At 39.9% G+C, this 20,053-nt stretch overlaps 1 protein-coding gene across 50 annotated transcripts in view; it reads left to right on the forward strand.

The window, feature by feature from the left end:
* EPB41L3 (erythrocyte membrane protein band 4.1 like 3) overlaps nucleotides 1–20,053 on the forward strand; it is a 191,296-nt gene that overhangs the window by 123,973 nt on the left and 47,270 nt on the right. For all 50 annotated transcript variants that reach the window (XM_084964216.1, XM_084964219.1, XM_084964220.1 and 47 more), the window contains exons 4-5: nucleotides 13,432–13,536; nucleotides 15,062–15,104. In XM_084964216.1, coding sequence (XP_084820342.1) covers nucleotides 13,432–13,536; nucleotides 15,062–15,104 — 148 coding nt within the window. The remainder of the gene's footprint in view (nucleotides 1–13,431; nucleotides 13,537–15,061; nucleotides 15,105–20,053) is intronic.

Genomic DNA, 20,053 nt, shown 5'->3' on the forward strand with positions numbered 1-20,053 from the left:
GATCAGGCATCTAGATTTCATTCTCAGTTTATGGGAGGTACAGAAGACGGGAAAACATGTTCACCTACACCATGGAAATGCAAACAGCAAAGTCTAGACTGAGGGAACCCCACAGGCAAATGACCTGGTGTGGTAGACAAAATAATTTCAAGGAAAGAACTGGTGTCGTGGAGAACCTGCAGATACAGGAAGACCTAAGAGCTAGGTCCACCAGTTGTGTATGGATTTGTCAAAGAAATGAAAAAAAAAAATCTTGGAGTTCCCATCGTGGCTCAGTGGTTAACGAATCCGACTAGGAACCATGAGGTTGCGGGTTCGATCCCTGGCCTCACTCAGTGGGTTAAGGATCCAGCGTTGCCGTGAGCTGTGGTGTAGGTCGCAGATGCAGCTTGAATCTGGCGTTGCTGTGGCTCTGGCATAGGACCCCTAGCCCTTGAGCCTCCATATGCCATGGGAGTGGCCCTAGAAAAGGCAAAAGACAAAAAAAAATCTTTGGGAAAATTAAAGTACTGACTAGATCTTTGGTGAGATTAATGACTGATGGCTAATTTTGTTTAGACATGATAAAAGTATTGAGATTACTTTTTTTTAATTTTATTTATTTATTTTTTGAGTTTTTTGTTGTTGTTGTTGTTTTGTCTTTTTGTCTTTTTGCCATTTCTTGGGCCACTCCGTGGCATATGGAGTTTCCCAGGCTAGGGGTTGAATCAGAGCCGTAGCCACTGGCCTACACCAGAGCCACAGCAACACGGGATCCAAGCCGCATCTGCGACCTACACCACAGCTCACGGCAACGCCAGATCCTTAACCCACTGAGCAAGGCCAGGAATCAAACCTGCAACCTCATGGTTCCTAGTCGGATTCATTAACCACTGAGCCACGACGGGAACTCCAAGAGATTACTTTTTTTTTAAGAGCAGAGTTATATACTGTGATATACAGAAATCACATTACTTGCTGAGATACTGCAGCATAACCGGGGGTGGGGGATGAGTTGAGTGGGACTCTGGATTTTGTCTGCAGAGGGCAGCTGGGAGGTGAGCGTTCACGGTTTCATTACACTGTTCTCTCATCTTCGGGTTGTGTTTGAACTCCCCCATACTACACCATTTTAAAATTAATTTTTTAAAGTTTTTCCTCTAAGTGGACAAATACAAGTAAAAATAAAAATTTTCACATAAACCTCCCAGCTAATGCTGGTTGATAAGCCATACATCGAGAACCAGTGTTGTACAAACACTGTAAAAATCTTGAATTATCTTTGACCCATGGGAAGTTTCATTGGTGCTGCAGGAAAGCTTATTTCACTGTGTGAGTGGGGATGATGAACATATCCCAGAGAAAGCCTCTCAAGCTCAGCTTGAGAGTTTGAATTACTGGGTTGTGCAGTGTAGCTCATAAGTAATCCCTTTGTCCTCTCCCCCAGCTTGTGTGTATCATCAGGTCATCTTGGCTTAGCTCCCAGGCACTTGAGACTAGAGGTTCCTGGGCATGTGGGCGTGGGACCAAGGAGCATGGCAGAGTTTCTTTTATCATTGGTATATGTTGTGACTAAAGTTTCTGATTTTTCTGGAATGTTTACTCTTTTTTTTTTTTTTTAATTTTTAGGGCTGCGCTCAAGGTATATAGAGGTTCCCAGGGTATGGGTCTAATTGGAGCTACAGCTGCTGGCCATAGCCACGGCCACGGCCACAGCAACGCCAGATCCGAGCTGCATCTGTAACCTACACCACAGCTCACGGCAACACCAGATCCTTAACCCACTGAGCGAGGCCAGGGACAGAACCCTCAACCTCCTGGTTCCCAGTCGGATTTATTTCCGCTGCGCCACGGCAGGAACTCCTGGAAGTGTTTACTCTTAATAAAACTTTTAAGTTTTTATCTACTCATGATAAATATAGAATCATTTGGAGTTTCACCTTTTTAAGTATTAAACTGTTTTATTAACAACTTAAAATAGGATATTAGGTATTTTTGTCAGTGTTTCTCTCTTTTTAATTAACTTTTTTAGAAGCAGTTTTCAGTGTACAGAAAAATTGAGCAGAAAGTTCAGAGAGTTCTCAGATATATAACCCGTCATACTCACTCGCCTCTCCTTCCCTCTTTCCCTATTTTTAACGTCTTACAAAAAAAAGGAAAAAACAAACAAATGGAATTCCCGCTGTGGCACAACAGGATTGGCGGCATCTTGGGAGCGATGGGACACAGGTTCGATTCCCCAGCCTGGCACAGTGGGTTAAGGAACCTGCATTGCTGAAGCTGCGGCTAAGGTTGAGACTGCAATTCAGATCTGATCCCTGGTCTGGGAACTCCGTATGCCGCAGGGTGGCCCAAAAAAAAGGAAAAAAATCCTAACATTTAACATTAGTGTGGTACATTTGTTACAATTGATGGACCAATATTGGCACATTATTAACTGAAGTCCACTTTTGCATTAGGATTCAGTCTTTGTGTGATACATTCTATAGGTTTTGATAACCATGTAATATATATCCATCCACCATTATCATGTCATGCAGAGTAGTTTCACTGCCCCAAAAATCCTGTGTGCTCCCCGGGTTCATCCTCGCTAACCCCTGGCCACCACAGGTAACACGGTTTATCCATTCACCTACTGAAGGTCACCTTAGTTACTTCTCAGTTTTGGCAGGTGTGAATAAAGTTGCTGTAAACATCTATGTGCAGGTTTTTGTGTGGACATAGGTTTCGGCTCCTTTGAGCGTTACCCAGAGAGTGAGCTGGTTGGATCGTATAGTAGGAATGTGTTTCGTTTTGTAAGAAACTGCTAGATTCTCTTCTCAAGGGGCTGTACCATTTTTCATTCCCACCAGCAAGGAGCCAGAGGTTTCGTTGCTCCACATCCTTGTCAGCACTTAGTGCTATCTGTGTTTTGATTTTAGCCATTCTAATAGTGATATCTCATCATTTTAATTTGCAATTCTCTAATGACATATGATGATGAACTCCTTTTCACATGCTTATTTGACATCTGTATCTCTTCTTTGGTAAGGTATCTGTTCAGATCTTTTGCCCATTTATTAATTTGTTTTCTTATTATTGAATTTTAAGACTTTTTAAAATGTATTTTGGATACACATCCTTCATCAGATATGTGTTTGCACCTATTTTATCCTAATCTGTATCTTGTCTATTCCCTCTCTTAAAGGTTTTCTCTTGACATACATTACTCTTAACACCCGAGAATTTCATGAGTCAATTTGGAAAATTTCTTAATTAAATTAGAGAACAAGTTCGGGTGGTTAAGAATGAAAGTTGTTTAAGTTGCTTGGAGATTTTGCAGTCTTCGGATATTTAGAGTCTTTCAGACTGTTGGTCATAATATCCTAATTTTCTTTTTTTTTCTTTTTTTCCATTACAGTTGGTTTACAAAGTTTTGTCAGTTTTCTACTGTACAGCAAAGTGACCCAGTCACACATACATATATACATTCTTTTTCTCTCCTTATCCTCCATCATGCTCAATCACAAGTGACTAGCTATAGTTCCCAGTGCTATACAGCAAGATCTCATTGCTTATTCATTCCAAAGGTAATAGTTTGTATCTATTAACCCCAGATTCCCAGTCCATCCCACTCCATCCCCCTCCCCCTTGCCAACCACAAGTCTGTTCTCCAAGACCACGAGTTTTTTTCTGTGGAAAGGTTCATTTATGCCCTCTATTAGATTCCAAATATAAGTGATATTATATGGTATTTGTCTTTCTTTTTCTGACTTACTTCACTTAGTATGAAAGTCTCTAGTTCCATCCATGTTGCTGCAAATGGCATTATTTTGTTCTTTTTTATGGGTCAGTAGTATTCCATTGTGTATATATGCACATCTTCTTAACTCATTCATCTGTTGATGGACATTTAGGTTGTTTCTGTATCTTGGCTATGGTGAATAGTGCTGCAATGAACATGTGGTTGCATGTGTCTTTTTCAGGGAAAGTTTTGTCTGGATATATGCCCAAGAGTGGGATTGCTGAGTTGTATGGTAGTTCTATATTTAGTCTTCTGAGGTACCTTCATAGTGTTTTCTGTAGTGGTTGTACCAATTTCTAATTTTCTTTATTAGAAACAGAAATCCAGTCTTTAAGTGGAAAAAGAGGGCAGATTTGTTACTCCAGGAAAATAAAGTCAACTTTTCTGTTAATAGTGAATGGTTATATCAACTGCAGATGCATTTGAGCCAGAGACATGACTTAACTCACAAGAAACAAAACTGTTCATCCTTTCTGGTTAAGTCAGTGATCTATTGGTTTAGAATATCTCTGTCAAAAAAAAACATATTTTAATCTACTGAATTCTTGACTCATGGCTACACACACACACACGAACACACCTAATGACAATTAAGTTACCTAGATTTGATCACTTAATGAAAATCTTATCTTTGGGAACCAAATATTTAACATAGTTTTCCAAAAGCTCCAGTGACTGCAAGTTCCCTTCATGGCTCAGTGGTTAACAGACCCAACTAGGAGTCACGAGGTTGCAGGTTCAATCCCAGCCTTGCTCAGTGGGTTAAGGATCTGGTGTTGCTGTGAGCTGTGATATAGGTCACAGATGCGGCTTGGATCCCCCCGTTGCTGTGGCAGTGGCATAGGCTGGCAGCTGTGGCTCCAATTCAACCCCTAGCCTGGAAACTTCCACATGCCATGGGTGCAGCCCTAAAAAAATAAAATAAAAGTTCCTATGTCTGCTGTGCTTCAGGCAGATTTTAGATGTTATTACCTAAAGATGAACGCAATGTCAACGTAATTGACCTGAAAAGTTGAATAATATGCTAGAAGAAAAAATCATCTAAGAAGAATCAGGAGTTTCCATTGTGGCTCAGTGGTTAACGAATCCGACTAGGAACCATGAGGTTGCGGGTTCGATCCCTGGCCTTGCTTAGTGGGTTAAGGATCCGGCGTTGCCGTGAGCTATGGTGTAGGTCTTGGATGAGGCTTGGATCCTGCGTTGCTGTGGCTCTAGCATAGACCGGCTGCAGCTCCAATTTCAACTCCTAGGCTGGGAACCTCCAAATGCCATGGGAGTGGCCCAAGAAAAATGGCAAAAAGACAAAAAAAAAAGTAGAAGAATCAAGAATTTGGAGGAGGAGTTCCCCAGTGGCCATTGTATAAAGACTTGGCATTGTCACTGCTGTGGCATGGGTTTGATCCCTGGCCTGGGAACTTGAGCATGCTGAGGCCAAAAAATAAAAATAAATAATTAAGTAAACATAACAAGAAGAGAACTTGGGGGAGTTGTGAGTGGTCGCAGAGGGGATCCTGTCTGAGCCTGAAAGATAGTCCCATTGTGTGTCCCATCCCGACTCCATCCACTGCCAGTGTCTTTCCATCACGTGTACGGAAGGGCATTGAAGCTGCACCTGGGCTCCAACAAGCTGTGACCATTGGTGGTGCTGGCCAAGAGCAAAGGGGCCCAGGTACAGCCTCAAACCCGTGACACCTTGCTCCACGCAGTCTTCCATCCTCACTCGAGGAGCACCAAGCAGAGGCCCAGGTAACATGAGCGGCCTGTCCAGGGTCATCCCGCTGGCCACTGGCTGTGGTGATGTTTAGCAGAAAGGAACATTCCTGTTTACATGTACCCGTCTATCGTAGATTCTAGACAGTACTCATCTTGGTTCTTAAGGCCAAAAGAAATAAAAAGTCCCTTCGGTATAAAGAATGGACCATTATGTTATTGTCCAAAGAACTGTTTATAGTCTTCAAATATGTTTAAATAATCAGTGAGAAAACAGTCTGGTCCATTCAAGAGAGAATTGTGAGTCACTAATAGAAATCAGATTGTGAGAAGCCAGAAAATTAAGAACCAGTCATACGGTGGTCTGAGCTTCTACCTCTTAGACAAAAAGAAGAACACAGCAGCCACAACTCAGCTCATTAAATAATGCCCAAGGCGGCCTGCGACTCGGCCAGAATAGTTCCTGCTCTGTGGTCTGCAGGTCAGAGGATGCAGAAGGCTTTGAAGAGGAAAGTTTATTTGTGTTTGTTTTGTTTTGCTTTTACTCATTGAGAAAGTTCTTGGTCAGACACTGGTGTGTTTGTGTGTGTTGGTCTAGTTAAAGCAGTTAGGTGGTAAGCAGATAATTGATATCTGAAGAAAGAGCAGGGGGAGTTCCCACTGTGAAGCAGTGGGTTAAGAACCTGACTGCTGGAGTTCCCATCGTGGTGCAGTGGTTAACAAATCCGACTAGGAACCATGAGGTTGCGGGTTCGATCCCTGGCCTTGCTCAGTGGGTTAAGGATCTGGCGTTGCCGTGAGCTGTGGTGTAGGTCGCAGACTCGGCTCGGATCCCTTGTTGCTATGGCTGTGGCGTAGGCCGGTGGCTACAGTTCCGATTCGACCCCTAGCCTGGGAACCTCCATATGCCAAGGCAGCAGCCCAAGAAATAGCAAAAAAAAAAACCAAACCTGACTGCAGTGGGTTAAAAGGATCTGGTGTTGCTGCAGCTGTGACATAGGTCTCAGCTATGGCTCATCTTCAGTCCCTGGCCTGGGAACTTCCATATGCTGTGGGTGCAACCATAAACAAACAACCTAAAAAAAAAGAGTGAGGCATGCTAATAGTAATGATATGTGTTGGCACCACCTACAACAAAATGCATAATGAGTTCTGACACCTTTCATTCACTTGGACTACAATAGCTGGTGTTTGTGGGATGCTTGATATGGGTCATCACTGGACCAAGTTTGAATACTTCGTTTCATTTTAAAGTCAGCCATTCCTTGAGTGGATAAAACGGCAAAAACCTTCAATATGCTGCCTACAAGAAACTCACCTTAGGACAAAAGATACATATAGATTGAAAGTGAAAGGCTGGGGAAAAGTATTTCATGCCAATAGACATGACAAAAAAGCAGGAGTTGCAACGCTCATATCAGACAAAATAGACTTTAAAACAAAAGACATAAAGAAAGACAAAGAAGGACACTATTTAATGATTAAGGGATCCATCCAAGGAGAGGATGTTACTATCATCAACATATATGCCCCAAACATAGGAGCACCCAGATACATACAACAAATATTAACAGACATAAAGGGAGATATTGATGAGAATACAATCATAGTAGGAGACCTAAATACCCCCCTCACATCAATGGACAGATCCTCTAGACAGAAAACCAATAAAGCAACAGAGATCCTAAAGGAAACAATAGAAAAGTTAGACTTAATTGATATCTTCAGGACACTACATCCAAAAAAATCAGAATACACATTCTTCTCAAATGCTCATGGAACATTCTCAAGAATCGACCACATATTGGGACATAAAGCGAATCTCAATAAATTTAGGAGCATAGAAATTATCTCAAGTATCTTCTCTGACCACAATGCCATGAAATTAGAAATCAACCATGGGAAAAGGAAAGAGAAAAAACCTACTCCATGGAGACTAAACAACATGCTACTAAAAAACCAATGGGTCAATGAGGAAATCAAGAAGGAAATTAAAAACTATCTTGAAACAAATGATAATGAAGACACAACCTCTCAAAATCTATGGGATGCTGCGAAAGCAGTGCTCAGAGGGAAATTTATAGCAATCCAGGCCTTTCTCAAAAAAGAAGAAAGATCCCAAATTGACAACTTAACCCTCCACCTAAATGAATTAGAAAAAGAAGAACAAAGAAGTCCTAAAGTCAGCAGAAGGAAGGAAATTGTAAAGATCAAAGAAGAAATCAATAAAATAGAGACTCAAAAAACAATAGAGAAAATTAATAAAACCAAGAGCTGGTTCTTTGAAAAGGTGAACAAAATTGATAAACCCCTGGCCAGACTCACTAAAAAGAGGAGAGAAAGAACCCAAATCACCAAAATTATAAATGAAAAAGGAGAAATCACAACGGATACAGCAGAAATACAAAAAACCATAAGAGAATACTATGAACAACTATATGGCAATAAGTTTGACAATCTGGAAGAAATGGACAATTTTCTAGAATCTTACAGCCTGCCAAAACTGAATCAAGCAGAAACAGACCAACTGAACAGACCAATCACTAGAAATGAAATTGAAGAGGTCATAAAATCACTCCCTACAAATAAAAGCCCAGGACCAGATGGCTTCACAGGTGAATTCTATCAAACATATAAAGAGGAATTGGTGCCCATCCTCCTTAAACTCTTTCAAAAGGTTGAAGAAGAAGGAATACTCCCAAAGACATTCTATGAGGCCACCATCACCCTCATTCCAAAACCAGGCAGAGATACCACCAAAAAAGAAAACCATCGCCCAATATCATTGATGAATATAGATGCAAAACTTCTCAACAAAATCTTAGCCAACCGAATCCAACAACATATCAAAAAAATTATACACCATGACCAGGTTGGGTTCATCCCAGGTTCACAAGGATGGTTCAACATACGCAAATCAATCAACATCATACACCACATTAACAAGAAAAAAGTCAAAAATCATATGATCATCTCAATAGATGCAGAAAAAGCATTTGACAAAGTTCAACATCCATTCATGATCAAGACCCTCGCCAAAGTGGGTATAGAGGGAACATTCCTGAATATAATCAAAGCCATTTATGATAAACCCACAGCAAATATAATCCTCAATGGGGAAAAACTGAAAGCTTTCTCACTCAAATCTGGAACAAGACAGGGATGCCCACTCTCACCACTGCTCTTCAACATAGTTTTGGAAGTCTTAGCCACAGCAATTAGACAAACAAAAGAAATAAAAGGCATCCATATAGGAAGAGAAGAGATCAAACTGTCACTGTATGCAGATGACATGATTCTATACCTAGAAAACCCTAAGGACGCAACCCCAAAACTCCTTGAACTGATTAATAAATTCAGCAAAGTGGCAGGATATAAGATTAACATTCAGAAGTCAGTTGCATTTCTGTATACCAGCAATGAAGCATTAGAAAAGGAATACAAAAATACGATACCTTTTAAAATTGTACCTCACAAAATCAAATACCTCGGAATACACCTAACCAGAGAGGTAAAGGACCTATATGCCGAGAACTATAAAACCTTAATCAAAGAAATCAAAGAAGATGTAAAAAAATGGAAAGATATTCCATGTTCCTGGATTAGAAAAATCAATATTGTGAAAATGGCCATCCTACCCAAAGCAATCTACAGATTCAATGCAATCCCTATCAAATTACCCATGACATTTTTCACAGAACTAGAACAAACAATCCAAACATTTATATGGAACAACAAAAGACCCAGAATCGCCAAAGCAATCCTGAGAAACAAAAACCAAGCAGGAGGCATAACTCTGCCAGACTTCAAGAAATACTACAAAGCCACAGTCATCAAAACAGTGTGGTACTGGTATCAAAACAGACAGACAGACCAATGGAACAGAATAGAGAATCTGGAAATTAACCCTGACACCTATGGTCAATTAATCTTTGACAAGGGAGGCAAGAACATCAAATGGGAAAAGGAAAGTCTATTCAGCAAGCATTGCTGGGAAACCTGGACAGCTGTATGCAAAGCAATGAAACTAGAACACACCCTCACACCATGCACAAAAATAAACTCCAAATGGCTGAAAGACTTAAATATACGACAGGACACCATCAAACTCCTAGAAGAAAACATAGGCAAAACACTCTCTGACATCAACATCATGAATATTTTCTCAGGTCAGTCTCCCAAAGCAATAGAAACTAGAGCAAAAATAAACCCATGGGACCTCATCAAACTGAAAAGCTTTTGCACAGCAAAGGAAACCCAAAAGAAAACAAAAAGACAACTTACAGAATGGGAGAAAATAGTTTCAAATGATGCAACTGACAAGGGCTTAATCTCTAGAATATACAAGCAACTTATACAACTCAACAGCAAAAAAACCAATCAATCAATGGAAAAATGGGCAAAAGACCTGAATAGACATTTCTCCAAGGAAGATATACAGATGGCCAACAAACACATGAAAAAATGCTCAACATCGCTGATTATAAGAGAAATGCAAATCAAAACTACCATGAGATACCACCTCACACCAGTCAGAATGGCCATCATTAATAAATCCACAAATAACAAGTGCTGGAGGGGCTGTGGAGAAAAGGGAACCCTCCTGCACAGCTGGTGGGAATGTAAACTGGTACAGCCACTATGGGGAACAGTTTGGAGATACCTTAGAAATCTATACATAGAACTTCCATATGACCCTGCAATCCCACTCTTGGGCATCTATCCGGACAAAGCTCTACTTAAAAGAGACACATGCACCCGCATGTTCATTGCAGCACTATTCACAATAGCCAGGACATGGAAACAATCCAAATGTCCATCGACAGAGGATTGGATTCGGAAGATGTGGTATATATACACGATGGAATACTACTCAGCCATAAGAAAGGATGACATCATGCCATTTGCAGCAACATGGATGGAACTAGAGAATCTCATACTGAGTGAAATGAGCCAGAAAGACAAAGACAAATACCATATGACATCACTTATAACTGGAATCTAATATCCAGCACAAATGAACATCTCCTCAGAAAAGAAAATCAATCATGGACTTGGAGAAGAGACTTGTGGTTGCCTGATGGGAGGGGGAGGGAGTGGGAGGGATCGGGAGCTTGGGCTTATCAGTCACAACGTAGAATAGATTTACAAGGAGATCCCGCTGAATAGCATTGAGAACTATGTCTAGATACTCATGTTGCAACAGAAGAAATGGTGGGGGAAAAACTGTAATTGTAATGTATACATGTAAGGATAACCTGACCCCCTTGCTGTACAGTGGGAAAATAAAATTAAAAAAAAAAAAAATAAAAAATAAAGTCAGCCATTCCTGGAGTTCCCATCATGGTTCAGCGGAAATGAATCTCACTAGGAACCTTGAGGTTGTGGGTTCGATCCTTGGCCTTGCTTAGTGGGTTAAGGATCTGGCGTTGCCATGAGCTGTGGTGTAGGTCGCAGACGCGGCTCGGGTCCCAAGTTGCTGTGGCTGTGCTGTAGGCCCACAGCTGTAGCTCCGATTCGACCCCTAGCCTGGGAACCTCCATATGCCGTGGGAGCGGCCCTATAAAAAAGCTAAAAAAAAGTCAGCCATTCCAAAGAAGCAGATGGTACCATATGCATTTTACAGATGGAAAACGGGAAGGGCTGCACAACTCCAAGGGCCGTAATGAAGAGTCAAACCCCGGTTATCCACTAAAGCTACCGTCAGAGTTAGCGCTTCAGACTGCCTCTCTCTCACCTACCTCCTCTAAATCTCTGCCTTCTCCCCCCCTCCACACACAGACATCTATCTTACTAAAAAGGTTACAAACAGGTGGACTGCAAGGTCGTCTTACAAAATGACAAGAATGAAATCTATTGGAAAAATTTTACTTTTACAAATCTTTATAGATCATTATTCAGTGTTTGTACTTGTTACTTGAGATTTTTACATTTCATTGCCAAAGTTACAGTGTATTAGACCTATGGTAATAGGTTACATGATTTTATTTGCAGAACCTTACTGCAGTGATTTGAACAACTTGTGAATAGATGTCATGGTAAAGACCAGACATGTATTGCATTTAGTATTAATTTATTAATATATAAGCCACTTGACATGCAGTCTGTTGAGGCAGCTAAAATGACTTTGGGCCCCTTTTCTTAAAAGGTGCTGGAGAAACCACCTTTAAATCACTTTCCCTTGATTCCTGTCATCCTAAGTGGATTCAAGTTAAATTTGCTTCTGAGGTCAGTGAGAGAAAGGGGGCAGGGGGTGAAGAGAGAAAGAAAGAGAGCAAAGCAAGAGTGAAATAATGACAGCTCTCCCACCTCTGTGTTCTCATCACTAAACTGGAGGTAATACCAGGGGAAGCCTCGGAAGAGCCAATTTTTTGTGTGTGAAAACTTTGTAATTTGTGAAGCATTATTCCAAAGTAATATGCTGTTATTTACATATAAAAGATTTAAACCAGCAAGCAGCATTTCATTGTCATTTATTTATTCATCTCCACTGAGCAATGCTATTATGTAGCTTTGCTAACATGTAATTTATTTTCATACATGATTTAACTTTTTTCAAATACATCATTGATTATTTAGCTAGCTACAATTCAGGCTTTTCTTTTCTATCCTATATTTATCTTTTTTCCTAAATAGTCATGCTTGAGGGGGCTGGGTAATGAATTTCCAATACATCTGTGGTTCCACAGTAATCCATACTACTTATGGGTCTTCTGAATACTTACTCTTTTGGCATACCCATCGTTTATCAGTTTTCATATTTCTCTGTTCTTACATTAAATCTTAAAGACAAATATGCTGAATGTAAAAGATGTGAAATGTTGGTACTGCACAAACAAAAAGTAATTTGGCTTAATGGTTGCCAGTCAATCCATCTCAAGCTCCAAAGCCAAGTTGAAAGACCTTTGAAGTCTTAGATGAAAATACGATGCTATATATCACCATAAATCAGGCTGATGGATTTTTTTTCCCCCAGATGACTGCCTTTTTTCTTTCTCCCACTGACTGCTTTATGGCCAAAAATATAGCCTTTATATCTACACGTTATATTTATAAATGATAACAAATCTTTCAACTCAACATTTTTATGTTTAATAGGAAGAATTTTTTCTTTAAAAATGAAGAGAAAGTCAAACACTGATACAGAATTGAAATTTGTGGCAGAAAAAATAAGCTAATTAAGTTTAATGGGCTTTGGACAGTGATCCACAGCTAGGATTTCTAACTACAGACTGGGATGGCAAGTTTCAAGAGGAGGTCTGCCGAAGAGAAGGAATGGGGTGCATTCTGAGGCTCAGAATCTAATCATCTAGGGGAGGGAGTTTGGATATTCTGAAACACAGCCGTGGTTGGCCCTTTAATACTTTCCCAGTCAGGATTTGTCTATTTCATAGGATATTTGAGGCTTCCCAGCACCACGTATGGCATTTCCCCAGCTATTGCCGTTTAAAAATCATCCACAGGTCACCTATATGTACTCACTGACAGGAGTGGGTGTGTGTGTGTGTGTTGGCACCGGCTTTTGTAGGTTTAGGTCCACTTTTTTTTCTTCTTCTTCTTCTTTTTTTTTTTTTTTTAATTTTGTGGCCACACTTGGGGCGCATGGAAGTTCTCAGGCCAGGAATTGAATCTGAGCCACAGCTGTGGCCTACACCATGACTGCTGCCAACAGCAGATCCTTTAACCCACTGCACCGGGCTGGGGATCAAACCTGCGCCTCTGCAGCAACCCAAGCCCCTGCAGTGGAGTCTTCCACTGCGCCACCAGGGAAACTCCTAGGTCCATGTAACTGAGCCTTTTTTCTAGTTGAAAAGGAGATGGTGAAGTGATCACACCTACTTGTCACTTACTGAACAGTTAGAGCAGACAGTGCTTTAGATTTCCCCATTTTTTTACTCATGGCAATTGAGGGAACTTTTTTGTGTGTACTGACTTGTTTTCCATTTTGTTCTCCATAGAAACGCTCTAGAGGTCAAGTGCTGTTTGATAAAGTATGCGAACATCTGAATTTGCTAGAAAAAGACTACTTTGGGCTTACATATCGAGATGCTGAAAACCAGAAGGTAAGTGGTTAAAAAAGCATTACAAAATATTATGGCTTGAACTGCTCTTTCCTGCAAGAAAGTGAACTGAAATTGAATTGGCAATTAATTCATTTTCCTCTGCCTCCCCTCGCAACCCCACATTTCCTACTCTGAGGCTTTAAAAACTGTTCAGCACCTTATTTCTTCAAAGGAAATTGACAACTTCCTTTAATCTTGACTATTTTGGAAACAGTAAGTCAGTGTTTCTGTTTTTCATGCTTGACTTATTTATGGTTCCAGAAAAGCATTTTATATGGTTCTTTGGGGGAATATTTCAGTGGATTTGAGCCAATGAAAATCAAATACATCGATACTTAGACAGAGAACATGTTCACGGGCTGCCGTTTTATTGTTAATTCATCTTGTTGTGCTCTCATGTTCTTGCTGGATCAAAATAAGAGATGGATCGCTTATAGACCTGGTGCTTGTCTAATGTATTCAGTCGACATTTAACATTTAATGTAATATATCTGTAGACTCTTCCGACCGAGTAATGCAGTCTCCTCAGGCTGGTACCTCACTAATCCCCCCAACTGCCTGAAACATAAGGAAGAAGAAACTATTTCCATTGACTCACGGCTGGAAATTGAGTCACAGAAATTGTGCTCATAAATGCTACTCGTTTTGTTGTTGTGCAGTGAATCCTACTTAATCATTACTGAATTCACTGGATGATGTCTGCCTAGATTATTACACACCTGAGTGTTCTGATGAGGACAATCGTTAAGTCTCAAACAAGTGTTCTTTTGTTAGGAAGGCTTTCTGAGTAGGTGCCTTGAAGCCTGTGATCACAGAAGTCACTTTATGGAACTGCATGGCTACCACATCAGTGGTCAGGCTACACGTAGAGTCAACTCTCTCTATTCTTGGATTCTGCATCTGCAGGTTCAACCATCAACAGATCAAAAATTACAGAAAGTTCCAAAAGCCAAACTTGAATTTGCCAGTGCACCAGCAACTATGTACATAGCATTTGCATTGTATTAGGTGTTATAAATCATCTAGAGATGATTTCAGATATGTAAGGGGATTGCCTAGGTTATATACAGATACTGTACCATTTGTGTACGGGACTTATACCACGTGCCATTGTATAAGGGACCTGAGCATCCTCAGATTTTGGTGTCCTCTGGAGTCTTGGAACCAATCCCCTGCAGTTACCAAAAGATGGTGGTATCTTTATTCTTATAACTTGTTTGAGCATAGAATCCACCATTTTTCCTCCCGGTTTCTGTGCCAGCTTGAATCCTTGAAGGTAGTAGTTGCAAAGGAAGAGAATTTTTGTCAGGCCTGAATTGAGCACACATCGTCTCATTAGACCTGGGCCTGGGCCCTCCTAGGACTATTGAAGAGGCACCAGTGCAGGAAAGACCCAGCAGCAGGGTCGGGGGGTGGGAGGGTCCGGCAGCCCCTCCCTCTCAAATGTGTGCAGTGCTTGTCTCTACCTGGTTGACAGTAAGTCATCTTTATTCTTCTCTGATTCAGACTCTCCCTTCTTTTGCAGAATTGGTTGGACCCTGCTAAGGAAATTAAAAAACAGATTCGAAGTAAGTTCTTTTGGATGACCATGTCTAGAAATGGAAAGATTTTCAAAGAGTAGGGTTTTCTGAATTGGTAACCCACACCCACGCAGCTGGTGTGAATACAGTATTTTGAAAGGTTAAAGGCTCAGATTTTATCTTTGGCAGCTTGGTCTAGTTCAGAAACCATTATTAATTATCACAACTCGGGATGAAATGACATAACATTTGAACTTGCTCCTTGCCTGTACACAGATGTGAGAGAAGATTTAATTAAGCAATGCTCCAGTTGACAATCATTTAAAAATTCCTAACTCGTTATGTTATATTAAACCTAACTGCCACAAAAGTATAAAAGGCAAGCAGTCAAGCTAAAAGTAAGAGTCATTTAATAGTTGAGAAATGGAAGGATAAGTCAGACTGAAGTTTACTGTCTGATGACATCTTCTTTTCTTGGCCTTCAAAGACAAGAAATGCGTATTTCCTAATAGATGAAACAATTGCATGAGTAACTCACAAAATTTTAAATAAAAGCTAGTACGTATTATATAAAATGCTAATAAGTCTTACTAATAATTGAATGCAAATTAAAATGATACCTTTTTCACCTATTCAGATTAGCAGAGATTTTAAGTTTAGTAATCCCTACCACTGGCGGTTTTGTACACAGTTGGTAGAAGTATAACCCTTTTAGAAGGCTCTTTGTGTCAGTATTTATTAATTTTCAAAATATGATTATGCTCTGACCCTAATTTTACTTGTAGAAATGTGTCCATATGTGTGTAAGAAAGTAATGTGTACATGTGGGAAAGGGCATTATAAATAATACTATTGACAATAACAGAAAACTCGAAGCAACTTAATATCCATTTATAAAGAAATGATTAATTTTATCATGAAATAGCCATACCTTAAAATCCTAGGTAGCTATTAAATAGAACGAGGTAGGAGTTCCCGTTGTGGTGCAGTGGTTAACGAATCCGACTAGGAACCATGAGGTTTCGGTTCGATCCCTGCCCGTGCTCAGTGGGTTAAGGATCTGGCATTACCATGAGCTGTGGTGCAGGTTGCAGACGAGGCTCAGATCTCGTGTTGCTCTGGCTGTGGCGTAGGCTGGAGGCTACAGCTCCAATTCGACCCCTAGCCTGGGAACCTCCATATGCCTCGAGAGCAGCCCAAGAAATGCCAAAAAAAAAGACCAAAAAATTAAATAAATAAATAGAACAAGGTAGAATAAATATGTTTTGGCTCTCATTTGTGTGACATTAGTGAGAGAAAGAAATCATATTTGTTGAACAGGAGTTATGCATATGTAAATAGGTAGAAATTTGGGGAGAACATGAAAGGTATTAATGGCAAATATCTCCAGAAGTGGCACTGCAGTGTAGGACGTTGAGAAAGAAGAATTTTTTTTTTTCATTTTAATGTTTAATCCTTTTCTCTAGCTCTTGCTTTTTACTATGGATAAATGCCAAAACGTGGATAATCTTCATAACTTCAAATAACTGGTTAATTTTTCGCAGGCAGTTTAATTTTATCAATAAAATCTAAATGACTTTTCCTGAACAACTAATTCGATTTGAAGATTAAATTTAAGGTCAGTTTATTAATAAGAACATCATTCCCATTGAAATTTCTAGCTGCTGACTCTTAAAAGAAAGTACATCCTTCTTAGTGCCTTGGAAGGTGCTGAAATCTTGAAATACCCTAAGTGCTAAGAAAAAGTAATTAGTAGTGAGCAGTTTGAAATGGTTTAACAGTAGGTAATATCTCAGAAGAAGAAAAAAATTCACAATACCTCTAGCTATTAGAGAGTCTGATGGTTATTTATACAACTTAAACATCTTTGCCATATTTTTGGGAGGAAGTTGGTGTAGTCACTAAGCAGAAACCTGATAGTGAAGTAGTTTGATATAAATTGGGACTGAAACCAGGGACAGCTACAATTGGGCTAAGGAGGTGAAAACCCTTCTCATTTCATCCAGAATTCTAGTAAAAACTTGAAGATGATGACTGTGTTGTAAAAATATTTTTTCTGGAGTTTTTAAAAGCACATGTACTGAATATTTGTATCTTCCCATTTTGTGTGCTTTAAGTCCTTTGTATGCACTTAATTAATCCAATGCTGTTTGGTACTTGGGTACATTACAAAGCGCTTTGAAAATATATTAAAGGATCACAGCTAAGTCATCATACTGTTTCAAGAAAGGCTGTATCAACAGTTAATTTTCTTTTCTACTGTTAATGGAATTCTTTTTTTTTTCCCCTTCACTTCCCCATTTATCCTGTCTCCTACCTTCCTTTCTAAGATACGAAGCTAAAGGGACGATCAAAAAGCGCAGCTTAAAGGATATTTTCCTCGGGTAGATGAGGCAGTGTTTGTGATTACAATATAAAAAAAAAAAAAACTAAATGACAATCATGCAGATAGGAGAGCAGACAAGGAAAATTGGAATTTTTTTGGAAATGGAATTTGGTGTATTTATCTATATGTTCCTTATTGTTTCCCATGCACCGAAAAACCTTCTTTCCACAAAAGTCATGTTGTACCAAGGCAGAAAATATTATCAGATCTAATGTAACTATTGTACAATCTCCTCCTCTTCCCAAACATACACTATAAAAGGATATTTCCATTATTTTTTATGCTACGACCACCGTATGCTCTAAAATGAGATCATCAAGAGAATGACCCCCAGGCTAGGCTGATAAAGATTACGAATTCATAAGAAATAGAGAATTCTGAGCCTACAGAGTTTGTTCTTATGAATTTGTAATCTTTACCAGCCTGGTGGTCATTCTCTTGTTCTGGTCATCTTTTATGCCTAGCCGATCATAAAATTTCTAAATATACTATATTGTGACATAGAGTATGTTTATGATATGGCAGTTTCGTGATACAAAGTTTATAGTAATTATGCTGTAAATGTAGTATATTTAGAAATGTTAGGATCTGGCAGGCAGAGGAGACTAAAATTAGAATTTTTTTCAAAAAAATCATTCTCTTCAGTATCACAAGCTTCTAATTATCATAAATTTGTAATTTAAAATCCTTTACCACCCTTATACAATGTCTTTTTAATGCAGCTGAGCTGTTTGACTTCCTGTCTCTAATCCAGGCCCACCTCTGAGCAGGTGCGGGCTTTTGAGCCTCTTTATGGCATGGCCGGCCCCTCCCAGGGATTTGTTCCCATGAAATTCTGTACTGGGAGATGTGTTTCTACCTCTCTCATGAATTTTAAGTTTTATGCCTCATTTAACTGGCTTTCTTTCCTTGATTGTGGTGTCAATTGTATTTTCCTTTCATTTTCCCACTGTTTCAAAATAATGTCCTGGAAGACGTCGTAGTTGTTCGGGTTCTAACCTTAGGAAAGTGGATTCTGTTAGGATTAGTGATTTTCAAAGCGTGATTCCCCAAGCCCCGCTGAATGAGAACCACAAGCCCGTTTGTTAAAACTACAAGTTCCTGGGCCGTATTGCAAACCTCTGGAATCAAAACCTCTGGGTGGAGCCTACGGATTGGCCTTTTTAACAGACACCTCAGATGCTGCTGAGCCCCCACACCCTCTCATTGTGTGAAACCTCCTTTCCTGTAATGAGGATTTTTGCATTGAAATAACTTCCTTATATTTTTATTACTTCATTTTTTCCTTTTTTTAAAATGATTGTTGATTTACAGTGTTCTATCAATTTCTGCTGTACAGCAAAGTGACCCAGTCATACATATGTATACATTCTTTTTCTCCCATTATCCTCCATCATGTTCCATCACAAGTGACTAGATACAGTTCCCTGTACCACACAGCATTGTCTCATTGCTTATCCATTCCAAATGCTAGTTTGCATCTACTAACCACAAACTCCCTTCTTAGTTTCCAACTTAGAGTGTTTTCCCTGAATTTCTTATGAGTTTAATTACATTGCTAAACGACTCATTGGATCCACTTTGAAGTGGATAAAAATTATAAAAGAGCAGTAAATCCATTTCCCATAACTAATCCATTAATTTTAATTCCACTTGCTTGGGGGAAAGCCAGCTCTCATTATGAACCTCACCATTGGCAAGCATTCCGTCTTAGCAGGAAGTGAACAGGAATCAGTAGGAGGGTAAAACCAAACCAGACTATTTTTAGAAGAACAAAAGGATTTCTTTGAGAACAGTAGGAAACATAATCACTACAAAATATATTTGATTGACAGATATTTTATGCCTTGTAGTTCCCAGAGCCTATGTTTTAGGAGTATTTTCTGAGTGGTTTCGAAATGACACTAAGCGCCTAGGAATACCTGATCCTATGCTAAGTCCTTTATCTAAAGGGCACCCCAGGTGGTTTCCCTTCCAGCTGCACCTCTAAGTGTAATGTGTACAGTAGTGTCAAGAGTAAACTAGAATTACAGGAATTCCTGTCGTGGCTCAGCAGTAACGAACCTGACTAGTATCCATGAGAATGCAGGTTCGATCCCTGGCATCACTCAGTGGGTTAAGGATCCGGCGTGGCCATGAGCTGTGGTGTAGGTCGCAGACACGGCTCGGATCTGGCGTTGCTGTGGCTCTGGCGTAGGCCAGCAGCAGCAGCTCTGATTATACCCTTAGCCTGGGAACCTCCATGTGCCACGGGCGCGGCCCTCAAAAGACAAAAACAAAGAAAAGAAATTTCCCCGCGAGAGAAGAAAACTTTCCAAAGCCCATAGAGCAGCTCGTTTCCTAATAGGATAACATACCTTTCCATAAAATAAAAATACCGTGAACAGTCCCTTGGCATGTATTATTATGGGATTTGACCTGTAATAACGAAGCAGAAAGGACAAAGGAAATGGGATTATGCCTGTAATGTTGGTATGTGGGCTGTCCAGAACTTCAGAGCAATAGATCCAGTCAACTCCAGACTTGTCTGATGAAGGAGCATCCATAGCCTTTACTTTACTCCCTCTTCCCAAGGCTTAACCTTCGTCTCTGAGAAAGGGAGGAAGCTTAG

This window comes from Sus scrofa, chromosome 6, assembly GCF_054392235.1.
Source record: "Sus scrofa isolate SSC_HxYL_T2T_F1_AM1 chromosome 6, Sscrofa_HxYL_maternal_Yorkshire_Landrace_v2.0, whole genome shotgun sequence".
NCBI classification, from domain to species: domain Eukaryota; kingdom Metazoa; phylum Chordata; class Mammalia; order Artiodactyla; family Suidae; genus Sus; species Sus scrofa.